Genomic DNA, 18,443 nt, shown 5'->3' on the forward strand with positions numbered 1-18,443 from the left:
TGAGGCCAAAGTAAAAAATAAAATAAGTACTTCATCCAGTCCAGTCCACCCAAGAGCGAGGTTACCACCTCGGAGAGTGACTCCACCACTAGAGAGGAGAACTACAAACCCCATAAATCTACATCTCATCCGGAAGTACTGCAAACGTCACGGATTGGTTAGCGTTTAAAACCTGAGCGCGGAAGCCAGCCAGGAGCCAGCCCTCCCGATCCCGATCACTTTGCCGTTTTATCCTTAATATCCACAACGCTAAAAGATAAAAAGATATCAGGACAACGTATAACTGAGTAGTTGTTAATTATTCTGCGATCTAAATAGCCGTCTGTCGTAACGACATTCGACAACATACGGTGAGTTTTTACGCTATCTACATTTAAGGCTTACATTTCAACTTGTAAACGCTCGGAAGTGAATAATGCTAACGGCTGCTTCTGTTGAGCGTTCAGTACAGTTTTGATTGTACTGTTTTTTTTGTTGTTGCAGATAATGACAATGAAATGTTTGAAGATCGACGACTTCTTCCAACGGACGGCTTCCCTGGAAGACACGGGTCTTTTAGTGAAAGAACTGGGGGTAAGCCTTATCACGCCGTTTATGTTGCCAACTTGCCATATCTGCTGCTGTGCTAACGTTTACTCTGACGTTAGTTTACCGTGTGTGTGTGTGCGCTTAAAATGGGCAGATGACGTTGATCAAAAACAATTCTTCTATGACTTATGATTGTATGTTAACGCAGTTGTTTAACTTTGTAGAGAGCTATTTTCACTCCTGAGGGTTTCATTTTACACTCAAGAGTTAAAGATCTATAAGGGATAATTTGGTTACCAACTCCATCACTTTGCTCGGGACCACCTGGAGCCACCTCAAGGACCACTGGTGGTCCCTGGACCACTGAGAACCACTGCAATGTTGCATTCCCTGGGTTTTTTAATTTAAATGAATTACAAGGAAGATTCCATGAGGGTAAACATGGCTGGTACATGGGAAATTGTATTCTTTGTCCGCATTGAAAGAAAATCTAAAACTAGCTTTGTGTGTTTCGCAGGATTATGTGAAGAGCAGACCGTTGTTTGAAGACCGTTGCTGCACGTTGTATGACAGGGTCATCAGGGCCTGTTGCAACCGCCTTGGTGTAGGATACCCTGACATGGAACATATTGATCTTCTGATGAAAGTTGTGGAGCTTGCCCTTGAGGGCTACAGTGTGTATGCGGAGCAGCATACACAGACCCCACTCTATATGGAGAAGATCATCTACCACATCTTCAAGAGGCTCGGCAGTCTGGGATTTCACCGTTTATCTAGTCGCCTAGGACTTTGGCTATATAGTAGACTCGTACAGCAGGTATGTAACTTGGCAGGCAATATAATTTAAAATTGTCAGTTTATATTAGCCTGGGCACCATTTGGGTATATGATCCGGGCGGGAGCGGATGATATTGTTACATGTTGTAGTATTGTTTTGTAGTCTACAGGCAGGAACAACAAACCCGAACTTCTTTTTCCCTCAAATCGATTTTTCTCAATAAAAGCTGCAGTCTACGAGAGTTTTTATTGTTATTCTTCTGGTTTGAGGGAAAAGGAAGTTCGTGTTTGTTGTTCCTGCCTGTCGACTACAAAACAATACTACAACATGACGTAACAATATCATCTGCTCCCAAGCGGATCATATACCGAAATGAAACCGAGACCAGGCTTTCCTCCGAGGTGGTGGAAAGCCTGGTGGACGAGGTTAGTTTATATACAGTGAGTATGTTTATTACACTGAATTAATTTTCTTCCGTTTTTCCTCATGTTTTCCAGACTGAAGACTACTGTGCTTTTGTGCAGAGCTGCTTCGGAGTCCTTTGGAGTGGCATGTCTGCTGCCCAAGATGAAACATCCCTGAAACCCAGAGACAAACTCCACTACAAGATGCAAGCACTGAGCTTTCTCTTGCTGTTGAGTAGGGAGAGCACATCACCTCTCCCCTGCTCCAAAGTTCCTGCCTACACAGAGCAAGCTTTCATTGAGTTTCAAAAAGGTTGTAGAGTGCTTTCCAAGAATGATGCTTCCTTTCTACTGCAGGAAGTACGCCATCTCTTCCACGGCTGTATGGCTGCATGTGAAAGTAGGGAAGGGCACACTTATATGCATAACAGTTTACTGTCCCTTTCTGAAGTAGTGCTGGTCACAGCAAAGTTTCTTTGTAAAGAAGGCCACTGGGCTCTGGCTTTGGTGTTGTTGGATGAAGTAGAGTACGACGTCATGCAAAATGGCGGTGACCTTCACAGTGCAATTGTGGGGCTTGGCAAATGGGCGGTAAAAATGTACTGTTCAAAGAGCTCTGGAGAGGAGATTGGACAGGGTTTTACGAAGTGTGCCCGAGCTCTGAGGCATATTCCATTTGATTTGGGAGACCGGGAATCCCATGTAGTCCTAGAAGCAAGCGGTCTTGTGGAATGGGCTGTCAGAGCTGGACAGCTTGGTGTGCTAAATGGACCCGACCTCCTTGCCTGGTTTTCTTTTTTGGAGGAGCATCAACAACGAATACTGAGAAGACTACAGACGGTGAGTGCAGCATCTATAATGTAGCCCACTGGTTCCCAAACACTGGGTTGGAGAACTTGGGACCCACTTGTGGGTCATGGACACATTTTTATTGGTCCTGTTTTTGAGGGCTGCTAGACCCTCCTATATTCAGCTATTGGTGTAGATTTTCGTCTTGCACAAACATTACATTATTCCCATTAACAATGACTGGAGAATTTCCGTCATATGTGGATGAACACATTGGCTATTTTTGTCCTACACAAAGATTAAACTCCCATTGCCAATGAATGGAGACTTTACTTCATGATGTACGATAATAAGAGTGTCCCTCACTTCACACTGTGTTTTTTCTTTTTTGTTTCATACATGGTTTTTAATTGCACAATATTTTCAAAACCTTCCCAAAAAAGAACTCTTTCATGCATTAAAAATTTGTTTGATTTTCTTTTCTTCAGTATTTTCATGAAGAATAAATAAATAAATTTAAGAAATTCCATAAATTGTAAAACACATTTTTAAGTAGTGAAATAGTTGATCTACAAGCTCACAATGCAGTGCTACACATTGTGTTTATGTTTTGGGTCTTGAGCTAAAACGTTTGGGAACCACTGCTGTGTATCCTCATTGACCAATATATCATTTAACGAGGACATTTTTAATTTCTAATGTGTGGTATATGTTCAACACTTAACAGAATTCTGCATCCCAGAATGAGGGCAGCCAACTTGTACAGTCCTTGTTCCTCAGCATGAACAAAAGCGTAGACTTTGCTCGTGAAAGTCTGCGGACCTCGCAGGTACGTAAAGCTGGTTTCAGATGTGCCATATATGGTTACGTTTTCTGCCAAAGGTATTGAATGGTAAGTCAGAGACTTGGGTCTTTGACCAATACAAATTCTACGGCTCCCGTTGAGTTTGATTTAGCTGTCGACTGGAGTGAGTCACTGATCTATCTGTGTTTTTAAGTACTTGAGGGTTAAGGGCAGGCCTGTATTTAGAAGGCTCTTGGTGATTTTGCTTGTTTGTAGCTGGAGAACATGGTGATGCTGAATGGAGTAGTGCTGTATTGTCAGGCCACTGCTGGACAGATCATTAGTGAACTACACAAGCTGGACAGTGTACTATCGACTGGACATGTGTTGAATAAAGCGCAAGCAGGTAATTTAATGTGGTCTCTTCTTACGTTACACTGAGCTTAGCTTTAATCTCTATTTGTAAACGTCTTCTGACCTGCGTTTTGCAAAAAAAATATGAATTTAGGCCAATACAATGGCAAACTATGCTTTTTTTGTAATTCTATTTTCACGTATTCTCTATTCTATATAGTGACTACTATTTACAACTTTGTGTGTGGATTGTACAACAAATCACACTATGACCAAGCCTTCCCTCTAATTGAGATCATCTGCCAGGAGCTCTGTAGGAATAGCAATTCCTCCATCTCTCTAAATTTGGTGAGCAACATAACCAAGTATTTTTTTCCAAAGTACCATGTTTTTTAACCTACATTTTAACCTAAATTTGGTTATTCCTTTAATAGTTCAACAAAGTTTTCAGCCTGGGTGTAGAGACTTTTCGACGGGCCGGGAGGCCGCATCAAGCCCTGGATTTGGTCATCTCGTGGCTGAAGGCCCTGGGACAAAACCTCAAAACTCACATGGTGGAACCGGTGTCTTTGTGGGCAAAAACAAAGGCAGGTGCAGCGTGTGGTGATGAGGACATCAAGCTTAGGTAGGAACACCACCTTTTAGGCTTGTAGATCGGATATTTTCCACTATTTTGAAAATTCCTTCATAAAGGTAGGTCAGATTGTACGAGTTTTAAGTTGTTGTTTGTTTTTATCTGCCTCTCATATATTTGTGGTTTTCACACTAAACGATTGATTACACACTGCAAGAGTACCAAGATGCGTTCCAGACCTGATGCATATACTAGGCTACATTTTATTTTTATTCCAATTTTGACGTCTCGCGTACGTGCAGGATCACGTGATACATGCATGAGATCGACTGGTCTCTTTCTCTACTCGCGCACGCACACACAGGAATACACAAGGTGAAATGGAGCGAGACAGGAGATGGGGTGCTAAAATCTTGATTTTCATTAAATAAGTCTCTGCATGTCTCTCACACAGAGCGAGAACGCACGTGTTCCAAATGTTTGCGCTGCAGCGTAGATTCCGGGTTTATCAACATTCAAGTGAGATGTGTTGGTTTTATAGACTATTTAACAGCAATATTAGGCTAATATAGCTACCAATATAGCTAGTATGACACCTGAATTTATCGAGACATTGTAGCAGCATATGACATCAGGGTATAACTAGCTCTCGATGACGTAATAAAGATGTGGATTAAAGGACCCAATACCAGGTTGTAATTGGTTTTTGATGTTTACGTAATGACAATATGTTTTAGTGTCGGGAGGATTAAAGGTAATGCCCCTATGTATACATGTATGTAATCTGACACCACTGCCATATCAAGCACAAGTAGTCAATACGTCATACGCTGGCACGGCACATACACATCAAAAGGCGACATACGCATCAAAGCACTGGACGAAAACTATTACTTGTGTGCTCTGCTTGCGCAAGTAACGAGCTAAATTGCAAGCGATGACACAAATAAACTAGAAAAAGTGGTAGAGTTAGACGGAGTGCAAATCATATACTCTCTCTCTCCATGCCTTCGGCCTGGTGGAGACTAGAGATGCGCCGATCAGGTTTTTTGAGACCGATCACAGTTTGTTTTTCTCATGATTGACCGATACTGATCTTGTGAAATGTTGCAGATTAAAAAAAATCTGTCCGTGTGTCTGTCCCGCTATCCAAATATGGAGTGTGTTGCATCAGCAATCACTCAGCTCCATATATGGGCACAAAAGGGGCCAGGTCCACATATACAGTAACAGCGGGACAGACACACACACACAGACAGACATGATCTGCAGGGTCTCGGCTGCGTTCGCTTCCCGCGTTTGCGCGTCTTACTGGTACTATATATCTGATTGACATTTATACCACTGAAATGGTGTAAAAGATCAGTTTCTCCAGATAAGGTAAATTGCCGATCACAGGTAGGGTAAATGCCGATTACCGATCAGAGTGAATATTGGCCGATCAACAATCACTGGCCGATTATCGGAGCATCTCTAGTGGAGACGATGAGCAGACAAAATTGGAACTTTAATATATATATAAATTGAGCTAATAAATGGGATTGGTACTCTCCTCCTGATTAGTTGAAAATATGCAACCCACCTGAAAATGTATTTTCAGTGGTTCTCAAACTTTATGAATTTTAAGGACTATAACTGAGTGTACAAATGGAACATTTGCCTTGTTTTTAATCTGCTGTAGTTTCTGAATCTGAACTTGATTAAGTTTAATTTGTGTGAGCCAAAATTGTGATGGAATTATTACTACTACTGTTATTACTATTTATTTTGTGAACCCCTATGGTTGATTTCCCTAGGACTCTACGTGATGGTTTCGGTGCGGACATTCCAGATGAGGAAGTAATGCTTTGTCTTTTGGAGGAGGAGCTCTGTGTGTATAAAGAGATGAGTGGGGACACTACGCAGCAACGCTACAACACTCTTTGTGACCTACTGGACATCTGCCATGAGGAGAGCCCCCGCACACACTTGCGTGCTGTCTACCTGTGTGAAATGGCCCAAGTTGTGTGTTTCCAGGATTTTAGTGAACAGACAGACTGGTACACGCTTTGATTCACATCTTTGACTGAAACGATTCTTTAACTTATTCTATTAAGCATCAGTACAGTATCCTATTAAGCATCAGTATAGTATGTCTGTCTACCAAGCGCAAAAGATTAATGGGTGGAATTTATCAGTCAATTTATAATACACTGTCTATGCACTACTCTATGGCAACACTCCACAGAACTGTGACGCCATGAATATCTTTCAAAACAAACCGTCAAATGTTTTGAATTGCTTAAGGAATCTGTTCAGCTATACCTGGTTTACCATATTTTGTCTTTCACAATGTTGACAGCTCGCCATCGATTTGCCATTGGTATAATTTGTATCTTTCACTGTACAGCTCAGCAGATGATTTCGCTCATGAAGCTTTGCGGCTACTAGGAGAAGAAGTGGAGACGGCAGAGAATGCTCATAAGCTTAAAGATGATGAGGCCCATGCTTCTCTCTGGATCTACATCTGCACTCTAGAGAACAACCTACAAAAGGTGTGTATTGTACTCCATTCCTGCTTCCCAGTACAGTTGAAGTAAAATGTATTTGTTTATCTGAATCGATAAATCGGATAGAAGTACTTCTATGTAGGTTTAACTAAATCATTGACCAGGACTCTTATGTCCTTTTAAAATGATAACTGCGCCAATGTAATTTCTGCTTGGCAAGGCTATCGAGAAGGGGAAAAGACTGAAGGACTTGTGTCAGGAGACAGACAGTGTAATGAAATCGATACCGGTCAATGACCTTGACTATGAAGACAGGCAGAAGCAACAGGATGGTACCCTGATTCAGGAGGGCCTGCACTTCAACCTGGAGTCACAGAGCAGTATGGCATCTTCTTTCACATGTAGACCAGATTAGAACTGATATCAAATTCAGTAATGGATAACTTCCATGTTATTTGCATTTTCTCATCAGGCAGGCATTGTGATACCAATATATTCAATGTGATCTGCTTAAACACTTTAACATGGTTATTTCTGTGCTTTTTGTGTTCTCAGAGTTGTGTCAGTTTCTGGAGAGGGCCCTTGATAAGTGGTCCTCTATTCTGCAGAAAAAACACCTTCCCTCTGTTAGGAACCTAAGACAGACCTGCAGCTCTCTTCTTCTCACTACTGCCTTGTTTAAACTCATGGGAAAGGTGACAAAACAACTTCAATATAATTTCGGACATTGTCTTGTAGTATGATTTTTGCTGTCCATTTTTACCTGGTAGAGGATTGCACACAAAGTTGTTGTGACTCTCTCCCATAAGCGAGACATCTTGCCTGTAATACTCAAATCATTGGGTTATGCAAGTAACCATCTGTTTTGCCAGATGTAAGATTATTGTACCGAGGCTTACAATTTTTGTATTTGTGTATATCGTACACAGTCAAAGCAGGCATCATGCCAGCAAGAAAATGCATATTTAAAGGTTTCAACCATCCAATAATGGCTACATTACACAATCTGGGAACAACTCATTCGGTTAAACAAGAAATGTAATATTTTTACACTGAGCTGAATATATTACTCCCCACCCCAATGTGTGAAGCAATGTCCTGGGGGAAAAATAATCCTGCCGTTTGGTAGACTACTCGGAAGGTATGTATTTATTTGTCTTAGCATATCAAATGACTGTACTTTTGTCCTGCTTAGCCCCTGAAAGCTTTAAAAGCCTCCCAGCTGGCTTTTGGTTTATCTCATCACTTGCCTGATGACCCAAAAAGTGCCAGTTACCTCTGCCAATCAGCCATGCTTCTTCTGGAATTGGGTGTCCCTAAAATGGCTCAGGTAATGGAATTCTCAATGGCTATCTTGTATCATTCACATCCCATGCAGTAAATAATACAATTTGTAGTTTTTTGGAATGTAAAAGTGTCTCTTGTTGCAGGCTCAGCTGAAGCAAGCGGAATCCATTCTAGCGTCACACACCACGTCTGATGGGCCTTCTCCTCTCTTTATGCTGGTGGTTCTGTTGAAGGCTCGTTGTTGCTATGCCACAGGCCATGTAGGTCTACTGTTGAAAGCTCAATTTTTGCTATGTCACAGACCAGGAGATCTATTGTGCTCACAATTGGCGACCTAGGCAATACTACCTGATTCATCAATCCTTTCTCATGATGACTTTTGCACATATTGGGATTTTAGTTTGGCTTTAGCAGATTTTTGTGATATGTCCCTTCATTGACCACATTTCAGGTGGAGCCTGGGGTGAATTATTTGTGTGAGGTGCTTAAAGAGTCAATGCAGAAGCAATCCAGGATTTGGTACCTGCTGAAAGCCCAGGCACTCCAGACATGTGGTTCTTACCTCACTTTGGACACTGCTGACCTGCCACAGGAACTACGCCAACGCATCGCCCAGCATGGTTTGTACTATCACTTGCTCACATTTTCTTGTACTTATTTGTTCATGTCTGAATTCATAGCTGAGGATTCTAGATATAACTAATGTCAAATTAGTCATGTGCATTGAGGACTGTTGCATATATATTGCATATATTCCAGGTTCAAGTAATGCAGAGACTGCATTCTCTGAAAGTCTGAGGCTACTCCACAGCCTCCTGTGCACTATTGTGGGGAACGATCTCCTGTTTGGCAAACCAACTGTACAATTCATCAATCAAGGCAAGGTTTCTTTACACTGGCACTATTTACAATGCTTTGGAAAACTGCCATTACACCTAAACTACTTGTTCCGATGTGTTTCCTTTCTTCTGAGCAGGTGACAACCTGTTGCTGAAGTGGCAAGTACTTTCAGAGCTGCTAGACTGTTCTTTGAAGGTGGTAGATATTATAGGCACTAGTGGAGATGCCAATTATGCCATGCAACAGTGTCAGCAAGCCCTTGGATTGGCCACCAAGCTGCAGGCACTAAGCAAGTAAGTACATGATAGTTTGCTTAATTAAGTACATGAGATTGTAGGAAAGAAAATATTTCAGTTAAAAGTAACTAAGTTTTTCAAACACTTACATTTTTTTTCTCCAAAAATAGCAGATGTAGCTTACAAACTCACAGCATAGCGTGATGTGCTGTGATCTGCTGTTTTATAGATCTAAGTTTTTAAATAGATCTGCTTTTTATGTGATGACAAATGTTGGGTGCATAAATATTTTAGGTTTGGGGCTATTGTACTAGAATGATTATTCATGAAGAATACAACATTGTAATAACGGATACACAAGGTTAGAGGCATTATGTCTCTAGTCTGTGATGTGGGTTTGAGTGCATGTCTGCCAAAATGGACAAAAAAACTATACGTGGGAAAGGATATCTGCACAAGTACAAATTATGTGCAGATCCAAGCTTGGTGAATGACGCCCAATGTTTTAAGAACTTTTCTAAACGTTATTAAATAGAATTTGTATTTGTCAGTGTCTGAGCCCGACTCTAAATCCAGTTTCTGACAGCTTATTACTGTGTTTAAAAAAAATCATTGGGCTCTAGGATGCTGCATCATGAATTTTTGAGCGATGGGTCGCGACCGGGATGTTGCCAGAGGCATCGCTGAAAGTCTTGATGTAATTAGTGCGTATTATGACTTTAATGCCTGACAAATAACCTGTGACCGCTGGTGCTACACCATCAATGGGTTATACAGTATGCTGGCCATGGATGTCTGTCTATTGACTCATGTCCTAACCACTCGGGTGTTGGGTTGCCCAATGCTGGGGTGATATTTATATAAAAAATCTATCCATTATGCGTCTCTAGATGTGCTGAGCTGCTGGTGATGAAGGCAGAGCTGGAACTGCGGAGGGGGAAGAAAGAAGAAAGTGGCTGTGATTTGGACCGAGTCAGGGACCTGCTAGAAGCTGGCACAGGTCAGCAGACTACGCTGCCAGTTCATATTGAACTTACATTTTCATCGCTCTACTGCAATTCATACAATTTAATATATTTATTTTCCTTCTAGATTTTTCTTGTCTGGAGCAGAAGGCAAACGTGAAAATCAAGCCAAGAAAAGGCTACCCTACACAGAAGTCACAATCGCAGTCTCCCATATCGAGTTTTAGAGATGAAGTTGCTGAATTACTGAAAATCAGGTGGCCCTCTAAGCAATCTATAGAGATGGTGGACCAGGGAAGCTCCCCACCTTTCAAAGCCCAGGCTCGCCGTTTGCTGTCATCCTTCGCCCATGAGACTGACTGCCTGTGCCCCTGTTGCTCTGAGCCTAGTCTGGGGCGGGTGTCCGCTCTTTGGGCAGTAGCTGAGGCTCAGCTGTGTCTCCAGCAGGACTTCTTTCCGGTCCGACTTAGCCATAGATTCCATCAGGCCACTCTAGCCCGGTGCAACCGTGTTACTGCCAGACTTGGGGCTAAACTTGTCACTCTTTGTGGCCCTACCAGTGGCTCTCTTGTGCCCTCTTTGATGCATGATGTCGTAGGCCGAACTTACCTCCACATGGCCCTGTCTGAGCTTGAATCCAAGCAAGACAAGGTCCGCAATATTTGGAAAGTCCTGGAGGCTGGACTGGCATTCGTGTCCTCCAAGCCCTCTCCTGATTTGAAGCCCTTTAAAACGGGCCTAATGGCGACCAAAGCCATAGCAGCGTTGCTTGCCCTTGCTGCCAAAATGGACTGTACCCCAGAAGAGGTCTTCTCTAAAGCGTGGACCTGGAATCCACCTACGTTGAAATTTAAACCCAAAACATTGCGTCCCCCACAATCACAGAAGAAGACCAAACACCCAATCGTTCCTGTAAAAGAATCCAAAACGCCAATGATGGTACAACCATCCAAGTTTTCCGCTGAGGATTTGACTAGTTTTGACTTTCACCTAGAGGTGCCCACTTTAACCACCTGTACCCCTGCCCAGAAAGTGAAAGTCCCTGCCTCTGCACGGAAGACTACCACAAAGGCAAAACCTAAACCAGAGTTCTTTGTGTATGAAGAGTTGTCGCCAGTTCCTGAGAAAGATCCGGTTTCTTTCAAAGACCCAGCTATACCTGCCAAGACCAGCAAAGCAAAGAAGCTGGTTCCGAAGATTGAACTGGCTGGTGCCTCATCCAGTGGAAAGGTGGTGATCCCCAAAACGCCAATGATGGTACAACCATCCAAGTTTTCCGCTGAGGATTTGGCTAGTTTTGACTTTCACCTAGAGGTGCCCACTTTAAACACCTGTACCCCTGCCCAGAAAGTGAAAGCCCCTGCCTCAGCACGGAAGAGGGCCACCAAGGCCAAACTTAAACCACTGTTCTCATGTGAAGAGTCATCACCAGTTCAGGACAAGGCTCAACATGTACCTGCTGCTCCCAGACGGACAAAGAAATCTCGTTTCCGGGTAGAGTATTTATCATTCAGCTGATTATATTTTTAATTTGTTAAACATAACCCAATGAGAGTTTTGATTTTCCTCCCGATGTTTCTCGCAATGCAGGTGGAGTTCAGTGATGAAAGCGACTCTGATGCAAACACTCAGCCAGAAGCACCTGAGGTCGCCAAAGGCCGTGCCACTACTGGCAGAGCTTCCTGCAAAAAGGTTCCAGAGCCCCGCTCAGAAAGGGCCCCTTCCAAGAGGCAGCCTAAGTTTAAGTGGAGCAGTGATGAAAGTGACGTAGAGCCTAACCCTCAGGTTCATACAGGGCATGCCTCTACTGCTAGAGCTTCCAACAAAAAGGTTCAAGAGCCACAAGCCCCCTCCAAGAGGCAGGCTGGAGGTACGACCAGCCAGCCTGATGAGGACGTAGCTCCTGTTAGAAGGGGAAGAACCAGAAGACAGCTTGGCGCGATGGGACCAGAGACTGAACCAGAGAAAATGATGGCCATTGAAGAAGTTGTAGAGGGACTTCTGGATATTAGCATTGAGCAACTGATGGCATCTGAGACTGAGACTGAGGCTGATGCAAGTAAGGATATCACAGTGGGATTTTCTCACAGGGTTAAGTAGGCACAGAGGATGTAGTGAAACTCTTCACCTCTTGCTATTCTTCACATTGCTGTTAGCTCTTTTAAGTGACCTTTCCCTGTGTAGTAGGTTGTTTTGAGATCCTACGGAAGGACCTGCTCCCGGACAAGGAGAGAGACCATCCGTTTGCACTACACAGAAAAGCTCAGCCTGGTGCTGGCTCCTTTTCTTATTCAGACCCTGGCCTAGGTGAGGTTTCACAAAGTGTGGTATTTTGTTATGGATTAATGGTTTGTTATCATATGGGCATCTTAAGCCCTAACCACACCAGGGTCACCATGCAACTCCTTGGGTCCAAACGGTTGCAAGGAGTTGACACTAAAACCGTCTCGACCCTTTGGTGTGGTTTGGGTCATTGAATTCCATGCGTTGAATCACTAGGGTCAATGTGGGTCAACATGCAACAAGACATATAACACCGCAGGGACAACGCTAAAACCGCCTTGAAAAAATCATACTGTGGTGGTTGGTCATTTTTGTGGTGTGGCCCACCACACAATGCATATAGGGGAAACACTGGAACAAAGTACATGGGTCTTAAGTGTTTAATAGTTATCCTACCGGTAGTTATCCTACCAGTAATCATTTACTGTAGCTGCTTTTTAGTTTCTCCTAATTGGATTGCTTTCTTCTTTGTAGACGATATTTCAATGGATATATCAACTATTCAGTCTTTGCTGCGCTCTGCCATCTTGGCTCTTCAGCACTTCCCACCTCCTTCCCTCTACCCCCGAATCTGTTGGCTCCTGGCCCTTACTCTTGGACAAAAAGACCCCATAACCACGGCTATGCTCCATACCCAGTCACTGGGTGTCACTAGCCGCCATATGATGGCCAGGCATCTTACCAGCTCCCTCAGGTATGCACTTTTTGCATTGACCATGTGATCGTTCATGTCTAAACTCTAAACCTGCAGATTTATAACATTTATTATAACCTCTTTGCTTTTCTGTGTCATTCCCAAAGGAAACTGAGGAAGGAGAACTCCGGTCAGCTTGTCAAAAAAATGGAATCATTGAGTGTGAACGAGCAGACCACGCCCCCCCTTGAACAGAGATTGTCTCAGTTGGAAAAAATCTTTACGTTCTCGAATGCTGGCCCATTTGCTTTCCCTCAGCACCACTGCCAAGAGTTCATTCAACAACTCGAAGACCTTCCCTCTGGTAAATATGAAAAGAGAACCCAACCATTCATGTTTCACGCTTTGATAGCTGAAATCAGTGTAACTTCTTCCGCCCCTCCTTCAACACACATCTCCAACGAACTGCAGTGGCCAATGAGGCATCTCTTTTTTTTAAATATCTATGGTTTGTGTTTCTCCGATTGTTGTTTTCCGCGCGACCTTGGATAATGTTTTATAAGGCTCCGAAGTCTGAACATCGTATTTTATATTAAACTTGTGTCGACGTCACATATACTGACCTGTGCTCGGATCTGGTCTAGAGCCTGCCTACTGTATCTGATGATTTGTACAACATGCAAGCACACAAACTTTTCCTAATCCTCTCTACACGGGTTACACGAAACAGGATTGCTAGAAACTTACAGATTCTTGTGAGTCGTTGGTCTGAAAATAATATAAGAATGCCTGAACCTTTTAATTTTGATAGAACAGTTACATCACCTTAGGATGGTTGGGACCAGCCCTAGTTTGTGCAAAGTTTAAATCGGGCATTATTGTAAAGCAGTCCAATCCTACCTGAATCCTGACATGCTCTATTGTCTACAGGGGTGACTGTGTGTCTGCTGTCTGTGGTAGGCGTAAAACCTGGGGAGACGGGTGACACAATCCTGTTGTCACGTCTTGAGAAGGGATCTTCTCCCATCACTGTTCACATTCCCACCTCCCAGCAACAGGTGAAAGAAATCACTTTCTTTCCTGTGGTTTGAGCCCCATATGGCTTAGCCATTCTCTCAATCTTGCCATCTTTTACCAACTGCATAATGGCCTAATCAATAACTCAAAGACATAAGCTTAGTTTCATTCAATTCAAGTAAAATGCTGTGTTTTTATTGTAAATTAAAGGGTTGATATAAGGTTTAATCAATGTAATTGTACAACGAGTATTCAGGTTATCATCTCTGATCCAGGGTGTTTTCCTCTCTCCCTGCATCTTGTGTAGCGCCCCATCAGTTCGCTTGTGCAGGAGGTGCATAATATCAAGATTTTAATGTCCAGCAAAGGCTGCTCCTTGGATAAGACCACATGGTGGCAGAAACGCAGAGAGCTTGATGCTAGCATGAAGGTATGTGAGAGAGCAACAAGTGCACTAAAATGACTAATGATGAAATGTGATGTATGGAATCTATAGCCCAAGTAAATTAACCCACCTGTAATGCAACAATTGATGTACTCTTGCTACACAGTAACTAAAATTAACTCCAAGTCCAGGTCACCTATCTGTTGCACTGTACAGAGGGTGACATCAAGAGGCATCAACATCAACCAATTGCAGATGATGACCAGTCCAGTACACTGCTTTTTACCATTAGATGTCAGGCTTCACACATTTTGTTTGGTTATTTTGGTGTTGCTTGTTGTTCTCCATTCATAAACCCAACACCTCACCCATCCCTCCTATGACACCTTCATCTCAGAGGCTGTTGGAGGACATGAACGATTTACTTGGCTGCTGGCGGAGTCTCCTTTTACCCCTTACATCTGATCCTGAACTGCCAATCCAGGTGAAGAACATGCACAAGGCTTTGAGTGCACAAGGAGTAACTGCCAGTGAGGAGATGTTGAAGGTACGATTGCCTTCACGCACCTTGTACATTCTGTGTCATTGATATCTGCTCAGTGGAGCATTAAGATGACCACCCAATGCACCCATCACCTTAATCTGTACATAAATATTGACCCGTGTTTCTAGGTCATGCTGTCTGCATCACCCTTGCTCTCCCATGGAGACCAGGAAATGTTTGCCATGGGTGTGTGCCCACAGAGGGGGGAGGAGGTTTCCGACCTACTACAGGCAGCGGTGTCTCGGCTGAGATTCAGAAATGAACCTGAGGGCCATGTGGTTCTTATCCTAGACAAGGTTTGTCCTCTTCACTGCTGACTCTTCTGATTCACTATTGTCCATATTATCGATACAATGTGTATAGTCTGTCGGAGTGTATTCACCTTATTCTTGGCCCATCTCCAGGGCGGTGCCATTGTCCTTTTTGCTACTTCAGTAAATTCCATTCTCTTTTAGACCCAAACCATTCGGCAGTGCTCTAGAAATAACGAGCACAATGGGTAACATGCAACCCTTTTCAGTGGTGGCACTTTGTAACGTGGTTCTGTAATGCTGATTAAATGTTTAAATCCAGTGTTCTCCAAGCAAGATCGCTGGCAACACAACTTGTGTGCAAATGTGATGTATGAGAATGTGAAGGCAGGAGTTTCTGAAGGGCTGCTGAGCCATGTACAATTGATTGCATTTAACAGTGTGCTCCTCAGCGCAGCGCTCTGCCAGGCCAGGTTGCCTACCCAGGGCCCACAACTTTGGAAGGCAGTCATAACCACTTAAAAGTTTAAATCTTAACTCTTCTTCCTAAAGAATATTCAAAACTTCAATGACAGTTGTTGGGGTATAAAAGTTGATATACTGTAGTTAATATTACATCGTTGAGGGGCGCCAGCCCCTCTGATACCCAGCTTTTAGTGTATGTTCACAAACATAAAATTCCCATTCATAATGAATGGTGAATTTTATGTCTGTCTATTTTTGTCCTACACTAATATTAAATCACCATAATTGTCAATTAATGGAGAATTTGAGCAAATGGTGTCTGAGCAAATAGTGTCTATTTTAAGTCATGATGATATTCTAGATTCTCACTTTATTATTCAAACAAAAGTTACTTATTGAGATTCAATATTCAAATATTGACTCTATAAACTCTATAGCCTAACAATGAATTATGATAAAGTAAACGTGCTGTAAAGGATGTTTTAAAAATCAAATCATGACCTTACAATCAAAAGTTGAAGACCCCTACTCGGTATGCAATATTAGTTCCTACTCGTCTATGGCGGTTGAAGATGAAAAGTTGAATTATCAATGAATTCTTACAAATATTTTGGTCATGCACACATCTAGTATGGACCTTTACCCCTTTCCCTATACAGTACCTTCAACAGCTACCATGGGAAAGCATCTCTTGTCTCTTGCCATGCTCCGTTTCCCGCATGCCTTCTCTAGAGTTTGTACTAGGACAGTGTGTCCGGAATCAGGTGAGATTAAACTCCTTCACCCAGCCACAGAATGCTACATTCTGTAGATGTTTGTTGTATTTAAACAGATGTAGATTTCAGTGTTGAACTCTCTTCCTGCCTAGTCTGCCCTTCGGTGTGTCCCGACACATGGTGTGGATGCTACGAAGGTGTTCTACCTACTTAATCCCGCAGGTGATCTTGTTGCCACAGAGGCGGCCTTCAAAGACTGGTTTTGTAGGTGAGAGAACTGCTCATGTGACACATGGGGCTGTATTTTGCGTGTCTTAAGTACCAGGTCTTATTCCCTAACTTGAGTAAAGTAAAGACCTGGAGGTGTGATCAATGCTCTTTGGCCACTCAGAATAGCCAAATGGCATTGATCACGCCTCCAGGTCTTTAGTTTACTCAAGTTAGGGAATAAGACCTGGTACTTAAGACATGCAAAATACAGCCCATAGGCAGGGAACATGTTTGTTGGTTTGTCTTAAACATTGCTTTATGTTTTGTTTTTTCGCTCATTTCCCTTTTTTACCAGCATGGGTTGGCAGGGGTTGTCTGGTGTTGCTCCCGAATCTGATCAACTACAGGAAGCTATAACTACCAAAGATCTCTACATGTGAGTGAAAGGATAGACTGCATACTAATTTCATCCAATCAAGAGGGAGAACAGGTTACAAGATAAGTTAAATTTGTAGGCATAAAACAAATGAACAGACATAATTGGGACACAAACATTTAAACTGATAAAAGGGTTCTCTCTCCTGACTGGATGAAATTGGCGTCCCACCTGCTTTCTTTACTAAAGAACTGCAAAGATGGGAGACCCCTAGTACTGACGGTTATGAAATGTTCAGAAATGGAGCTACTAACTAAATAAATAAAATGGAGAAAATAAACTTATAATAATAATCACAGCATAATGTTTTTGTGATGCATTGTTTTCTACACTGTTTGTTGCTGTAGATTCATGGGGCATGGTGCAGGGGCAAGCTATCTGGCTAGTCAGTGTATCCAGAAGGAGGAAATGAGGGCAGCCTCCCTACTCATTGGATGCAGCAGTGGTGCTCTCGCAGTGCTTGGGGAGATGGAGGCAGTGGGCATCGTTCTCGATTACCTTAAAGCAGGCTGGTAAGATTACCTATACAATCTAAAATATCCAGTGTAACTCTCTTACAACTGTTAAGAGTGTAACATGGAGATGAGGAAATAAAGACCGTATTGTCCATCACTAAACATTCCAAATGTAGTTACAGTACATGATTACTTAACTTCTCTTTTTCCCTTGCAGTCCATTCTTTTTGGGAAACCTGTGGGATGTGACAGACAAGGATATCAACCGCTTCTCGAAAGCTTTGCTGGAGCCCTGGTTCTCTGCTGGGTCTGGATCGCCACTGTTGGAACATATGGAAGATGCCCGTCAGGCCACAATGCTTAAGTCTTTAACAGGAGCTGCACCTGTGGTCTATGGCCTACCAATCCATCTCAAATGAAACATGATTATTTTATGCCCCTTTCAAACATGACTAGATTCTAATCTAAGTCATTTTACCTGAGAATTTAAATTAATTTTAATTAAAGTTGTGCTTTAAAAAGATTGGATACAGTCGTCTGTGCTACAAGGTCACTTTACCTGCGTTTCAATTGGTGTTGAAAGTGAGTAGCTATTGACAATGTTAATGTTTCAGATGAGACGGCAAGGTTATCATACACAATTTGAAAAACTTGCAATAAACATAATGCTGTGTACTGCCATGGTGTAACAAACGTGATCTCATATTTTTATCTAGAATCTGCAGTTTTCTGAAAGTTGTGTAGGCCTACCTTGTTATAGGCAAAAATAAAGTTGTGCTTTAAAATTTATATTTTTGCGCTGTATCCAATACAGCTAGTTTTTATTTAAGTCATAATTTGCATTGTATCCAAAACAGATTTTATTTTTCAATTTTAAGTCATTTCTATTTTATTGGTATGTATTCTGTAAAATGTATTGCAAATGAATAAAGAATTTCTTTGCCGATTTCAACATCCCTTCAATGTCATATTTCACTGAAACATTCTTAGATTTTTGCAAGCACATACAATTCCCTGCT

At 42.4% G+C, this 18,443-nt stretch overlaps 1 protein-coding gene across 3 annotated transcripts; it reads left to right on the forward strand.

The window, feature by feature from the left end:
* Positions 1-219: 219 nt before the first annotated feature.
* espl1 (extra spindle pole bodies like 1, separase) lies at positions 220-18,271 on the forward strand. 3 transcript variants are annotated; one of them, XM_080791424.1, is made up of 33 exons: positions 220-350; positions 484-573; positions 1,046-1,345; positions 1,804-2,550; positions 3,227-3,328; positions 3,560-3,689; positions 3,858-3,985; positions 4,072-4,262; positions 6,008-6,250; positions 6,601-6,745; positions 6,921-7,080; positions 7,256-7,395; positions 7,896-8,030; positions 8,131-8,247; positions 8,439-8,607; positions 8,747-8,866; positions 8,964-9,120; positions 9,954-10,063; positions 10,156-11,258; positions 11,376-11,522; positions 11,619-12,087; positions 12,213-12,335; positions 12,786-13,005; positions 13,113-13,309; positions 13,876-14,003; positions 14,270-14,392; positions 14,745-14,894; positions 15,020-15,187; positions 16,267-16,371; positions 16,476-16,591; positions 16,889-16,969; positions 17,317-17,481; positions 17,642-18,271. In XM_080791424.1, the coding sequence occupies exons 2-33, from the start codon at positions 487-489 to the stop codon at positions 17,841-17,843; spliced, it is 6,678 nt and encodes a 2,225-aa protein (XP_080647550.1). In that variant the 5' UTR covers positions 220-350; positions 484-486; the 3' UTR covers positions 17,844-18,271. The 3 variants fall into 3 exon arrangements, with proteins under 3 accessions (XP_080647550.1, XP_080647548.1, XP_080647549.1); XM_080791422.1 differs by having other exon boundaries at positions 10,156-11,522; XM_080791423.1 differs by having other exon boundaries at positions 10,156-11,522; positions 12,216-12,335.
* Positions 18,272-18,443: the final 172 nt, after the last annotated feature.

Source organism: Protomyctophum bolini (assembly GCF_963924005.1).
Source record: "Protomyctophum bolini genome assembly, chromosome: 2".
In the NCBI taxonomy this organism is placed as follows: Eukaryota; Metazoa; Chordata; class Actinopteri; order Myctophiformes; family Myctophidae; genus Protomyctophum; species Protomyctophum bolini.

Bases quoted from the DNA above. Each gene is read 5' to 3' on its own strand.
- espl1 (XM_080791422.1), top strand. From the start codon at position 487: ATGACAATGAAATGTTTGAAGATCGACGACTTCTTCCAACGGACGGCT. The intron at 3,690-3,857 runs GTAATTTAATGT...TATTCTATATAG, and splicing joins GTTGAATAAAGCGCAAGCAG to TGACTACTATTTACAACTTT. The intron at 7,396-7,895 runs GTGACAAAACAA...TGTCCTGCTTAG, and splicing joins TGTTTAAACTCATGGGAAAG to CCCCTGAAAGCTTTAAAAGC.